This window comes from Hermetia illucens, chromosome 4 (genome assembly GCF_905115235.1).
Source record: "Hermetia illucens chromosome 4, iHerIll2.2.curated.20191125, whole genome shotgun sequence".
NCBI lineage: Eukaryota > Metazoa > Arthropoda > Insecta > Diptera > Stratiomyidae > Hermetia > Hermetia illucens.
The window spans coordinates 40,698,837-40,712,305 of NC_051852.1; the positions used below are offsets into that span (position 1 = coordinate 40,698,837).

Below are 13,469 nucleotides of genomic sequence, written 5' to 3' on the forward strand. Positions count from 1 at the left end.
CTCTTTTTGCGGCTGGGGCCAAGTATGTTTCTGGCCGTATTTATGATAATGTCCTTCAGGTGGTTGTGAAGATCATTTGTTGATGCTTCATCTCCAGGTCCTCTGTTGACTGCGGTTATTGCGGCATCCATTTCCCTCTTATAGGTGTCGCGGAGGGCTGTGTTGTGGATGGCTTCAGTGTTAACTCTCACCTGATTGTCACAGGGGATTCTGGGTGGTGTTGTTATTCGAGCTCGGAGCATCATGCCAACGAGATAGTGCTCTGAGTCTATATTGGCCCCCCCTAAATGTTGTGCCATTCATCAAGGCTGAGAGGTGGCGGCGTTCGATCAACACGTAGTCAGTTTGGTTTAAAGTGATTCCGTTTCGAGAGGCTCACGTATGTTTGTGGTCCACTTTCCGCGCAAACCAGGTACTTCCAACAACCATTTCGTGTGACACTAATAATTGAATAATCCGCAGTCCGTTATCATTTGTGTTCTGGTGTAAGCTATGGAAGCCAGTGTATCGCCTGAATACAGGCTCCTTCCCTACTTGGCTGTTAAAATCCCCAAGTATGATTTTGATATCATATCTGGGACAGGCTTCGAGGGTTCGTTTTACTGCCTCGTAGAAGGTATTCTTCTCCAACTCTGCAGTCTCCTCTGTAGGGCCATGAACGTAATGAGGCTTATATTTCTAAATTTGCCTCGCAAGCGCAAAGTGCATAGCCTTTCGCTTATATTTTCAAAGCCGATAATAGGTTTGACTTTTTGGCTGATTAAGAGACCTACTCCGAGCACATGGTTTACTGGATAGCCGCTATAATATATGGTGTAGTCACTCTACTCCAGGAAAGCGGCCCCTGTCCGACGCATCTCCTGTGACGCTGTTACATCAGCCCTATATTGGAACAGAGTAACGACTAGCTGCTTGGCAGGGAGCGCATATTCCATGAGAAAATGCGCAATTCGTTATTCTTTGTCGTTGCCGGGTTCGTCGCTGTGTTATCCGTCCAGTCCGAGGCTGCTGTTGTGGCACCGTAGCAAGTTTTTTTCTGTGTAGGGTTGTCGGCCCTACCAAACTCCAAACCTGGAGGACCAGTTGGTACAATTTGTCCCGTTTTTAGGCGCGGGAGACTCGCCTTCATTTTTCTTCATCTGCAGCGTTTCGTTAAGAAAGAGCTCCCAGCGGTGTCCCACGTGGAGGTTGAGGTAGGTTTTATGCTCCATCGTGGGTACCAATCCACTTTTCGCCCTGGAGCTTATACTACTCTTTGACCACCTAAAGTTATAGTGGCGTAAAATTGCTCCTTTTCGCGTAATTTTTCATGCTCTCAGCTAGTCAATATTCAGTCGAAGTAAGAATGTATAACAAACTAAACAGGCATACACGCTGGCCCGCATTTCGCCTTGTTTTGCATTACATCTGTCAGATTATGCTTTTACGTAGTTCATTTAGTATTATACTATCTGTCTAAATTTGTTATCCCAGGCGATGCATAAAATAGTGGAAACAATTGTTGCCCTGCTGTAGCAGCTCAGCAGGTATATCATCAGCTCCAAGTGTTTCATTTCTTTTCCGGTAATACAAACCACCTTGCTCGGCGCTTATGGTCGGTCGTAATTTAAGAGGCCATCCAGTAAGATCTTTGAAGCGGCTCTTCAATTGCTGTGTTAACCAGGTAGAGCTTAATAAGGCGGTCGAAGTTTTATATAATACATACCTGGCTTTAGTGGCACTTCCCCTACCGATTTTTCTAGAAAGTTGTTCGGTACCTATAGTCTTGTCGTAAACTTTTCACTGTTGGAAATGCGGCTCGCTTGTGAACCTTTTTCATATCTTCATCAAGTTTTAGGATCTTGTTTTTCCACAAATTACCGAAGTTCGTCTTAAGTTTCTTTTTTTACTTGTGCCTTTTTGTGTTTATAGGCATTTTTTCGACGCCTTCGTTGCATTCCACATCAAACTAGCTTTTGCACTTTTGATTTGGTATCCACTACTCCGTGTTATCTCAGTGGTAATTTCGATTTCGTCTACCAGTCATAACCAAAGCCCGTTTACTGACACTTCCCCTGGTGTCGAAATGATCCTTTGGATATTCTGACCCAGGGCAGATGAAGAATTATCGATAATCGCCTCGTATTTTAATATTCGGTACATCAAATATTGAGGTCTAGCCCTTCTCTCTCTTGTCCGACCCTGTCTCTTTCTCTTGTTCAGTCCCACCTCTCTCTCTCCCCTTCTATCTCCCTCATACTCTGTAAACGCGTGGCAAAAAATATCACTTCAGTCTGGTCTAGGTTTGAGCTTAGGACGGATTTCACTTCAATATAATTCGCATTCATGTCGTGTTTGCGATTATATAGAATAGAGCTATTACCACCTGTCGCCACTTTCGGTCACCTCGCTCTGAAGGCAGAGATGAGATAACGTCTGAAGAGTGGCCTCTGCCCTGGACGAAACCGTCAGTCAAGATTTTTCCTTTTCTTAATCCGGTATTGTTGTTTAAGAAGAGTTACCAATGCCTTGCCCTTCTTAGGTCTGTTTAGGATGCCCGGTATATGTATGTATAACGCAGAAAATTCGCCTGCACTCTTCTTCGTCTATGAGCTGGAACTCGTCGCGTAATATGAGATGAGTGTGAAATAGGTGGAGATAGGATTCGTTAGTATAGCTGTTGATATTACTTGCTTAAAATATTTCGATGGAGTTGTCCTTCACCACTAAACAAGAGTTGCTTTCACCTACAGCTACGGCTACGCTTTTCTATTCATTATTCCAAAATACCAACGTCAGAACAATCAAGCAACCATAAAATCGATGATAGTCTGGAAATTTAAGCCCCAGTAATCTATCCCTTCTATTATGCAATAGTACTGGATGGAAGGTGAAGAGTTTGCTAATTAAATGCTAAAGGAAGTGCTAGCAATAAGAGTGTCCGTTTCTACTCCACATTTTCCGCATGGCATCCTCATGGTAACATTGAAACTACCACACATTTTATGGATGTAAATTATTCTGAAGGTTAATTAATCGTTCGGTCTAGTGACTCACTAGTGGGCAATGGCTATCCTTTACCCCAAATAAAGACGAAGATTAAAACTAGTTTAAATTCATTGCATTTTCCTCGGGTATTTTCCCAAGCAGAGCCGTGAATAAGTCGGAAAAATAAGTAAAGGCATTCAGATATATAATCCAAGGTTTTGCGCTTTGCAACTACTCCACATTGTATCTGCTTTGCTGGTTTTATTGTTGTTTACTGCTTCACCCTTCCGCCCACTTTATGTACCGCTCTTTAATCTCATTAAATTTGTTCACATCCAAGGTCACTGACTCGACTATTGCTAGCTGTTACGATTTGAATACTCAGCGTTTAACTCCGGCGTGGTTCAAACAGTCCATTCAGTTATTGTGTTACCTAGACATGGCCTTTTCATTAAAACCCACGAAATCGCCCTGAGGCCCCAAAATCCACACATAACATACGTGTATACGTTCAATCTTCGATAAATCACCCAAAGTTCAAAGCTATGAATTTTATTAACAAAAGCGTGAACGACTGAGGCAGAATCACAAACACAATTTGATGAAGTAGCTTTTTCGGTTAGGCTTAATTTTCAGCTCTTTTTTACGAGAAGTAGTTTTGCACGTTTTACAATAATTTTAGTCCAAAATTATTTTGTTTATGTAAGCAATTTTCAAGCTGGTGGAATCTTTGCCCGTTTACTGGTAAAAATTGATGTGCAACTGAATTGAGACGTGGCTCGTTCATGTGCCATTTGCTTGCCTTTGCAATTTACTTATTGAGTCAAATCAGAAAATAAATACAAATGTTATTTCTAGAATTATCAACTTAATATCTGATACAGAAAAGCGGGAAAAATGGATGGTTTTCCACTTAAAATTTAAGGGAAGAATCAGCGTTGAGTATAGGAAAATGGGCCCAGTCAGCTCCTAAAGGCCCCTGAGAGCATATCTTGCGTGATCAAAGTTTAAGAAATTCTAGTAACACTAGGATGTAATAAGATAAAACATCTAAATCTAAATCTAAAACTGATCGTCGACTGGAGCCCATAAGTTAATTATACTGTAGTAATTCGCGGAACAAAAAGCGTGGAAATAATAAAACTGTTACGCTTCAATAAATCATCATGGACTTGGGAGATTATAGTGCAAAAAGTCCCTGAACACATTTTATACTTCAATAAAAAGAGCTATACAAAGATGGTCCCTAGAAACCTTTGGTCAAGGGCCCAGTCGGCAATGCCAATCTGTGAAATTCGTCCCTGGAAAGAATCAATCTAGTAACCTCAGTAACTATAGCGCTTTCACTGTCATTTTTTTTTTTTGAAGTTTTTGTATTTTGATAGTACGTACACTTCGGTCCTTTGAACTGACTTATATATGTTAGGAATATTAACAATCGGCGCCCGTCACTTTGGTGTTTGTGCTGTTCGGATTCAATTTCATGGGTCGGAGTTAATTTCTTCAAAGTCTTTCGAAATTGGAATATCGACGCCATGAAGCTGGAAATTCTAGAGTGGTATGACTGCCTAGGGGAAATTATCATTCCACCGAATATTGGGTCAAAGTCAACTTTCCATCGAGCTCATGGTTACAGGTTTGAATAATTGGGAATACTTTATAAACTCTCTTTCAAAAGATTTTCTTGTTATCATTTCCATTATGAACTTATCCTATGAACATAAAAGTATGCTTGATGCACATGAATTGACTGAATATCTATTTTATGAACTCGAAACAGTTTTTCTATCTATTCTATATATAATACATTCACAAAATAGATACCATAACAATATTATTTTTGATCTTTTCAGGTAAGTCACTTGCTTAAGTGATTTTAACCATATTTTGGAGGCAGGGATGAGCATCTTCCTGGAGAAATGGAAGGAAATATAAAATTTGAAAAACTATCAGAAAATGTAAGTTACTCCTGAGGTTATTTTTCTCTTGAATCATTTATGGTGGCCGATTTTAGGGTTATCTTAAATGTTCCTTTAATAGAACAAAAGCATTAGTTTTGAAGAATTGTCATGCATTAACTATGACTGAAATAAGTGTGATTAAAACTTTAGCAAACAATGCTTTCTCTTTGAGTTCAGATGAACCAACTTGTTTTGAGTAAACGAATTCTTCGAATTTTACTAATATTTTTTTTCTACCGTCATATGGAGTGAAGAGTTAACAGCCGTTTGTACAGGGTCAACAAATCAGCAGATTTAACGTTGTACGTTGGTAGCAACTTAATATCAATAATCTGGGTGGTGATCATCCATAATAACAAATGATGATGATGATGATAATAGTAATATAATGATCGAACTATCGACGGGAAAGTAAGTTCATGAGTGTACGTACATCAAAAAATCTTTGATATAAAAAGAGATCTGTGGGTAAGGTAAGTGCAATCATGTAGCATCACCAACCAAGCCATCACTTGGCTGGGGTATCAGACTTCCTCCACAAGATACAAAACAGACAAAAACTACTCTTCTGGCTCGACCCTACTCTCTTTCTCGTGATTGGTCTCATTTTTTAGGCTTACGGTACCTTTGTTCTCTAATTTAAGCTATGTATGCCCAAAGGCAGTTTTGGCTTTACGACTTTGTTAATATCTTCCTCGAGCTCTTAGTTAATTTGGTCTTCATTATTCTTTACCGGAACACCGTTTTTTCCCCCAAAACGTGGTCAATAAATCTTAATACTATGTCCCAGTGTTCTTTATACATTATAATAATAATAACCGTTGGCGCAACAATCCAATTGGATCAGGACCTTGAAGTGTGTTAGAGCACTTCATTCAAGACCGTACACTACATGATAGCAGTACCCTGTAGGAGGGAATCTGTTCAGCATTGCGTTCGCCCGAGATTGTTATTCTAATTTGACTCAGGTACTCATTCACTGGTATCCGATGTCAAATCACAAGTGAGGTTTGAACCGCGACCTTCCGGAAGACAGTCTTGTGCTCCAACCACTCCGCTATCCGGGCACTCTTTATACATTACATACGCCAATTTTCGACTCGACTCGTTTTTCTTTAATTTCCCTACCTTTCGCTGTTAAAGAAATCATTTATCTCTACATCACATCATGTGATGAAGATATTTAGGAATATACCCCTCTCCGTATAAGAATTACCTTAACTAGTAGCTTGCCTTGCCTAAAGCTTTCTGAAAGCTATCTCGGGGATGAGCTGTCCATTTGTCTTCTTTGTGTTTCTGCCATAGTCCTCACCATCTTAGGAAGGTATTGTCCCTTAGCTGCTCCACTTTTTAAGGTTTTGTGTAAAACAAAACCTTATTAAAATCGGTTTACTGTCTGTCTGTCTTTTGGGATTCTTACCCTCTAAACCCACCTCCGATCCCCCCAAGCCCCGTGGAACCACCGTACGGTATTATATCACGAGGCGGAGTCAGCTCATTTTAGCTTGGTCCCCTTTCGTCTCTACGCGGCGTACGTAACCGCGCTTTTCTAGTCTCCTCTGCCTTTCGCAGATTGCTCCGGATAAATACAACCATGGAGTTGATCGCATCCCAGCCTCCCTGACATGCTAACACTCCTCACACCAGATTCTCTGGTACGAGCACTTCTCCAGAGTCTCCTCTAGGTTCTTCCTTTCCTTCACAAACCTTGGACAGTGGAAGAATATATGTTCTGGGACTCCATTGCAATTTGGACAATCGGGTGAGGTATCTAGTTTAAACCTCAACAGGTACTGTCGATATCCCGCATGGCCCGTGAGAAACAGAGTAAAATTATAATTAATCTCTCCAACCACTCCTTGATGGCAGGGATGAGCCTCTCTGTCCACCGACCTTTTCCCGAGCGTTCCCAACGTTCTTGCCATCTATTTAGCGATCTCTCCCTTTCGGCGGCCTTCATCTGCGATAAAGGATAACCTGCAATGCTTTTCCCCCAAACTGGAGCTGCATAGAGTAGGATTGAGCTCACTACCCTAGCTATAAGCAACCTGGAAGCATGCTGTGGCTCTCCCACGTTCGGCATTATCCTTGCCAGGGCCACATTTGCAGTGGATCCTTTGTCATAAAGATACTGCACGTGTTGCTTATAGCTAAGCTTCCCGTCTATAATCACTCTCAAGTATTTGATGGTGATGATATGATTCCCAATTTGAATACGGGCAAAATTTCTCTTACGGTGCTTGGTGATGAAGACCGCTCCCGTTTTATCCTCCGGAAGTGTCAGACCAGAACTCTCTAGCCAACCTTAATAGCACTGATCGCTTCGCATGAGTATAACTCAGCATCTTCGAGGTTCGTCTGTCTGCTTGTCCGTCTATCCGTCACATGCATTTTCTCGGAGACTGTAGCAGCGATTGGCACCAAATTTGGTGTAAAGGTGGGAACAGTGGACGCTCAGGCATATAGCAAGTTACATCCTGTTGCGCCTAATTTAAGGGGAGGTCCCCATACATGCAAAAGGGGGGTGTAAATTTCACCAAATATAGTCACGTGGGGTATCAAATGAAAGGTCTCGATTAGTACTTTCCGAACCAGGTCTTAGTTTTGGCAGGCGGGAAGTTCGGGGGGTCGAAATTAATCATTTGTTTAACGCGGCTATTCTCAAAAACTGTCCTACCGAAAAATCTGAAAAAAATCAAGAGGCTGCCACTATATGGTGGCTAGGCTCCGAAATATCTTCCATACCAATATCCCTTCAAATAATAATAATATATTACTATAATTTTCAGTAATTGGCTGCCCTTTAAGTTCATCCTAGCACCACGAAATTTTCCAGCCATGTAGGCTATAATAAATAAATAAATAAATAAATTATATAGCTTGATCCTACCAAGGTTGGTGGAAATCGCACTATTACTAACAAAGTTATAATAGGTCAAAGTTGTCACTTGTTTGCAAATTCAAGATTTTGAATGTCAATATCACCCGAAAGTGGATATTTTCACATAATATATATTATATATTACGTGTTACGTACTAATGGGACAAATTAACACTCAAATGTCTTTATAAGGGAAATACTCAAAACCTTTCATACCTGAAGCGTCCAGCTTTCGGTTTCCCGAATTGTTTTGACATTGTTGTTTATTACAAACGTCGTTCCCGTCGCTAGTAATGTTTTTCATCAATGCATACACCGATGTTTCAAGCACAACTCGCTCTCTTCTTCAATGCGCTTGAAGATCGGTGAATTCAATAACAAAAAAACTTGATTAGCGACGAAAATGGCGTGAGGGAACACCTTGTACTAAAGACTACAGTTGTTCCCGAAATGTCGGTATATGCGCAACTTTACTAAGGACGGAATCGTCACCTGTACTTGCTTGCTAAAGGAGTGGGCACCTGCAGCAGTCGTCATTTGTTTTCTTCACATGACGTTACTTGCTCCAAATTTAAGCTTAAGACCTGTCAGATAACCGTGCAAAACCTCCAACAAATATTTAAGAACTTCGGAAACATACGTTAAGGTTTCTATAAAGCCTATCTGAGCCGGTTGAAGATTTTATGGATTTCCAGTGTTGCATGTATTATGTTATAGAAACTGGACTCCATAGAAGATTTATGTATTGATATATATTTTACTTTATATCCACCAAATTAAAACATAACATAACATGTACCTAAATGAGCACAGAATCACAGCTTCTAACCGCTTGGTTTGGTAGTGATTCGTAAAGCGGATCTAGTATATTTTCATACTAGACTTTTTTCACTACATGCTTCGGTGCGTTGGTTGGGAGGTTAGAGCGCTGTCCTCCCAATCTCGTTGCCTTAGGTTCTCAATCGCCGTGGATTTAGTGTTGTCTGCTGTTTATATTGCTGCTGTGAGCTTATCTCAGCCCAAGGGGTCACAAAAATGAAACTGAAGCACAGACCTACTATATGGATGCCTCCACACAGGAGAGAATAGTAGATAAACATTGTATCTTCAATTGCTACTAGAGTTGATTTGCCGGCTGCGATACCGTGCTGCTTTTTGTAGAGTCTCTGTAATTTCAAACAGCTTTGGCCAATCACGGCCTCAGCATTTTTTAAAACAGCTTGCCAGCTACATCTACAGATGGATTATGTATGCACATTACTGAATAGGGTCTCCTTTATCTGCAATCCCAGCAGGTAGCTTTTCCATATTTCTTAAAGATTTTTTTCCATACACCTAGAGCGAAGGTGCTTGTAGCGAGGTTCGATATCATCGGATATCAGTCAAAACTCACCTGTGAATAAGCACCTGAGTCAAACCAGGATAATAATCTGAGACGAGTGCAATATTGACCACATTGGCACCTAGTATACGGTTAGGGTGTAAAAATGGAGTGTTCTAACATACTTTAAGGCGTAGATCCAAATTAGATTGTTGCGCCATCGATTATTATTATTATTATACGAATCCAACAGCATTTGTAAGCGTCCTGCTGCCAGCATAGTTATACCTAATGGGGTAAGGGCCGGGTGTTCTGTTATTCTCCACTATTTCGACCACCTTCTTTTTCTACCAACAAATATTTTGGTTTTTCTTTTAGCCGTTCCTTCATAGGGAACAGAGAGTCAACGCTATATATCGCGGTTGCACTATCAGTGCTTCACAAGATTTACTTTTTTTACTTTTGAATTTCAATCTTGCAACCCAAGGTTGCTGTTGTAGCGCGTGTATTATGTAAAGCCATCATCAAACATTTTTTGGCTTACTTGACTTCTTCTGCTAATGTAATTGCCGTGTCAAATATCTTGGCCTTGATGTATTCTTCGTAAGTTTTCCCAAGTTGAACGACTTTTGATATCAACCAGTACACAACTGGTTTTCTTCAATTTACTCCAATATTATGCATTGATCCATTGCAGTTTTGGAGAGCTAACTTTGGTTTCTTGCGATTGTCGGAGAAGATACTCTAGATGATATGTTAGTTGTAACTGGCAACAAAAATTTTCTAAGACTTTCAACAACAATTTTAAATAAGTCTTCAGAAACTAGCGTGATGTATAACGTAGTTTCGGTGAATGTTAGCCTCTGCGATGACTGCGTTCATTACAATTAACCCCAGCCTGGTTGCCATTTAATTATTATAGTTGAATTAACAGTTTGCATGCACTCACCCAAGTTCTCCTATTTTTCTTGATTATTGCGTCGCTGAATTCCTAGTAAAGGTAGTGATTTTGTCAATGTGGAGTCTGATATCCTATGATGATATCGCTTCGGACTCTGGCCTCTTTCTGAATCTGGTATATGTTATGGTAGCGGTACTCCACCATGACAAAAGATAAGAACGGCAATTCGATCCGTGAAGCACTCTTACATTAATGTTGCTGTTGAATTAGGTCCGAAATTGGTCTATTTATTTGAAAGTGTACCCAATCTAATGACGTGGAAAGCACGCTAAGCTTACCGTCATATTCCAGCTGCTGCCGAAATCTATCAGATGTTGAACGTTGAGAACTGTTCAGAACTCCGTGGAAACTGTGTTCGTCATTTGTGCATCCGCTTCCGTCCATCATCCGCTTTGAATTCCTTTAATCGAATACATGCTTTGTTTGGGGGCAACTAGACGTATTGTGTTCCTCCCCTTCAATTGACGTACATTTTCCGTTACTGAAGTGGATGCTGTATTGTCGATCCTAAGCAAGACCCTTTTTCTAATTTCTGACCAAGAAATTTTCACACGGATGCACTGTTATACCTTATTTCACCTCCAGCCAGAGGCCTGGAGCTTGTTTTGTTTTCTCCACTGAGGTCTAATATCCATAGAAATAATATTATCTAGAATCGTTTCAAATACAATATATTATATATTGTTTCTTTTTTACAATATATCTATGACGGGTGTGGTGGGCGTGATGGTTGAGCGATCTCGTTACCTAGGTTTGATTCCAGTCATATTGAATATTTCTGTTCATTTTCGTGCTGCCCCGCTTCTGTAGGCTTATCACTTCCACAGCATTAAATGTGATGGCACCGAAAGTGAAGCACAGCCTCATTGAAACCTGCGACTGTGTAGATGCCCTATACTTCATAAAAGGGGTGTGCAGGCCTTTACTACCTCATGTCCTGTCAAGCTGCACTGAGGGCATTGAGCAGTCCTTTGATCACCTCGAAAATCGTTCAGGAATGCAGAAACCGTTTGAACTCTATGTCTAGATTCAATACGGTGGACCTACTCTGGGTACCTGGTCACTGTGGAGTAGAGGGAAATGAAATCTCGGACGCTTTAGCGAAAGAGGGGTCAATCTCCTCTATGCCGGGACTGGAGCCAGCAATTGGGGTATCAGTAGCATTGGCTAAATCTGTTTTCAAAAACTGGAAACAAGTTTCCCATAACGTCAGGTGGCAGAGCTTAAATGCTTCTCGACACACCAAACTTTTCCTGCCAGAACCCAACATACGTACCGCAAAGTTTATCCTGTCGAAAAGCAGGAGGACTTGCAGGTGTATTGTGGGCATTCTGACAGGCCATAATTCACTAGCTGGGCATATGTTCAGAATAGGAATTACCGAAGATGATACGTGTACCTCCTGTAATGAGGAAGCGGAATCCACGGAGCATTTCCTATGTGAATTCCCCGCCTATGGACGCATCAGGCATCAGATCTTTGGTGCCGATGTCCTCCAATTGCGACGGGTAGCATCACATCCACTAACGGAAATCCTGCGATACGTTAACGAATCCGGAATATTCCGTTAGACGGGGGAGGCGAGTACAATGGGCCAACACGGCCTGAGTGCTCAGAAGCTGTAGCTTCTCCCCCACTATACACACACACACACCTCATGTCCTTGATGGTCTGAAAAAAGCTTGTCATGGACCTTTAATACTTTTTCAGTAACCGCTTCTACTGAATAGTATATACCTTACTCATCAAAAACATAATTTCTGCCGAATATGAGTTTATTAAGCAAATAATTCGTGGCTACCTTCGGAAGTTAAAAGCTCCTACAAAGCAATTCAGTCTAATCTAATTCGAATTATATATTATCATATTAAAAGGTAGGAAAACTGTTTAGCGCTGCTTGATCAAAGCTCCCTCAAGGCTTGATAACATCCTGAACCTTTATTTGGCGATATTTTGGAATATTGTGATAATATCAACTTGGTTTATTAAAATCGTCCGCCTTCAAGTAAATACTTATTCATAGACCATTGTTTCGCTTTGTATTTATATAACAATCGACATTTAATAAGTCGGGAAACCGGAAGCTGGACGGCTGGCGGGTATGAAAGGTTTTGTGTACTTCTTATATAAAACATTTGAGTAGACATTTGTTGCATTAGTACCTAGAACGTACGTATGTGTTTTATGTCAGAATATTCACTTTAGCGTGATACTCAAGATTTGCACTGAATCGACAAGTTTGACCTACTATAACTTTGTTATTAATAGTCCGATTTCCAAATTTGGCAAGATCATATTATAGACTATATTACTGTAAAATTGCAGGATTGCAGCATGAACCTAAGGGGGCTTTGCAATCACTTACTAAAAACTACAGTAGTATACTATTTTTCGATTGGGTAGATTCTAAGAATGGGTCCGTGAAGAAGTGATCACCTCTCAGCCCCGTCCCCCATTCGAGTAAATTAAATGCTCGTACTGAGAATTGAAAAGTATTGAAATTGAAAGTAAACCGGGAACTTTCATTGGATACCCCACATGAGTATATTGGTTAAAAAAATTTGTTACAATCCACTTTTGCATGAAATTCCACGTAGAACGATGTTACTCATTGTGTGCGTGACCGTTTACAGTTCCTACCTGGTGTCAATTGGGATAACCATTTTGTTTTACACAAAATTTTAAAAAGCGGTCCTAACTTAAAAATTAGGATAGGCTCCCGTTACCACTGTTTTTTAAGAACATTCAGCGCGAAGGGTCAACGGACTCGATTATTTGCCGGTTTTGTCAGAACTCAAACGAAAGTTCCTGAAAAAGGTCTTCTCGAAAGATGGTCACGGTACTCTTCTCTTTTGGGAAATGTTCCCAGAATCACAAAAACTTGCTAGCTTCCTAGGAAAAAAGCATGAATAAACATCAGAAGATACTATAATGAGGCTAATATATCAAGTTTAAGGTTACGGTTCCTTCGGAATAGCGGAGGAATTGGTGAATCAAAGGCAAGCTTAGGAAGCTTCCTTGAATTTCCAAATAAACAATCTAAAAATGTGGTTCGACTGCGATTCCACTTCGAAGTGTATTTTGTGTAATCTTGTGAAAGCAAAATTTTGAATTTTTTTCCGTAATAAAATTGCATTCATTTACTCATCAATAAGGATAGTTTGGTAAGAATTCAGGATGAGAATGATTCCCCTGGGCTCAAAATTTGCGGGAAAATGGGCGGACTAGAGACTTTAACATGAGTAGATGTCGGTAATGTATGATAGAAAGGCCCCTTTTCATCCTGGACCCGAGTTTTCTCTGTACAGTCCTGCACACGTACGATTACTTAGAGGAATTATACTTGTATAAAGAATATTCATCGGTCTATTCGATGCA

General features: G+C 40.4%; 1 protein-coding gene across 7 annotated transcripts in view; it reads left to right on the forward strand.

Annotated features, from left to right (window-relative positions):
• The window catches only part of LOC119653704 (GRAM domain-containing protein 2B-like), a 249,100-nt gene that overhangs the window by 153,951 nt on the left and 81,680 nt on the right, over positions 1-13,469 (forward strand). Inside the window, exon 1 of one of the 7 annotated variants that reach the window (XM_038058584.1) lies at positions 4,358-4,603. The exons of the other annotated variants lie outside the window; for them this stretch is intronic. Coding sequence (XP_037914512.1) covers positions 4,503-4,603 — 101 coding nt within the window. The 5' untranslated portion in view covers positions 4,358-4,502. Of the gene's footprint in view, positions 1-4,357; positions 4,604-13,469 lie in introns of those variants that run through there. 7 annotated transcript variants of the gene reach the window in all.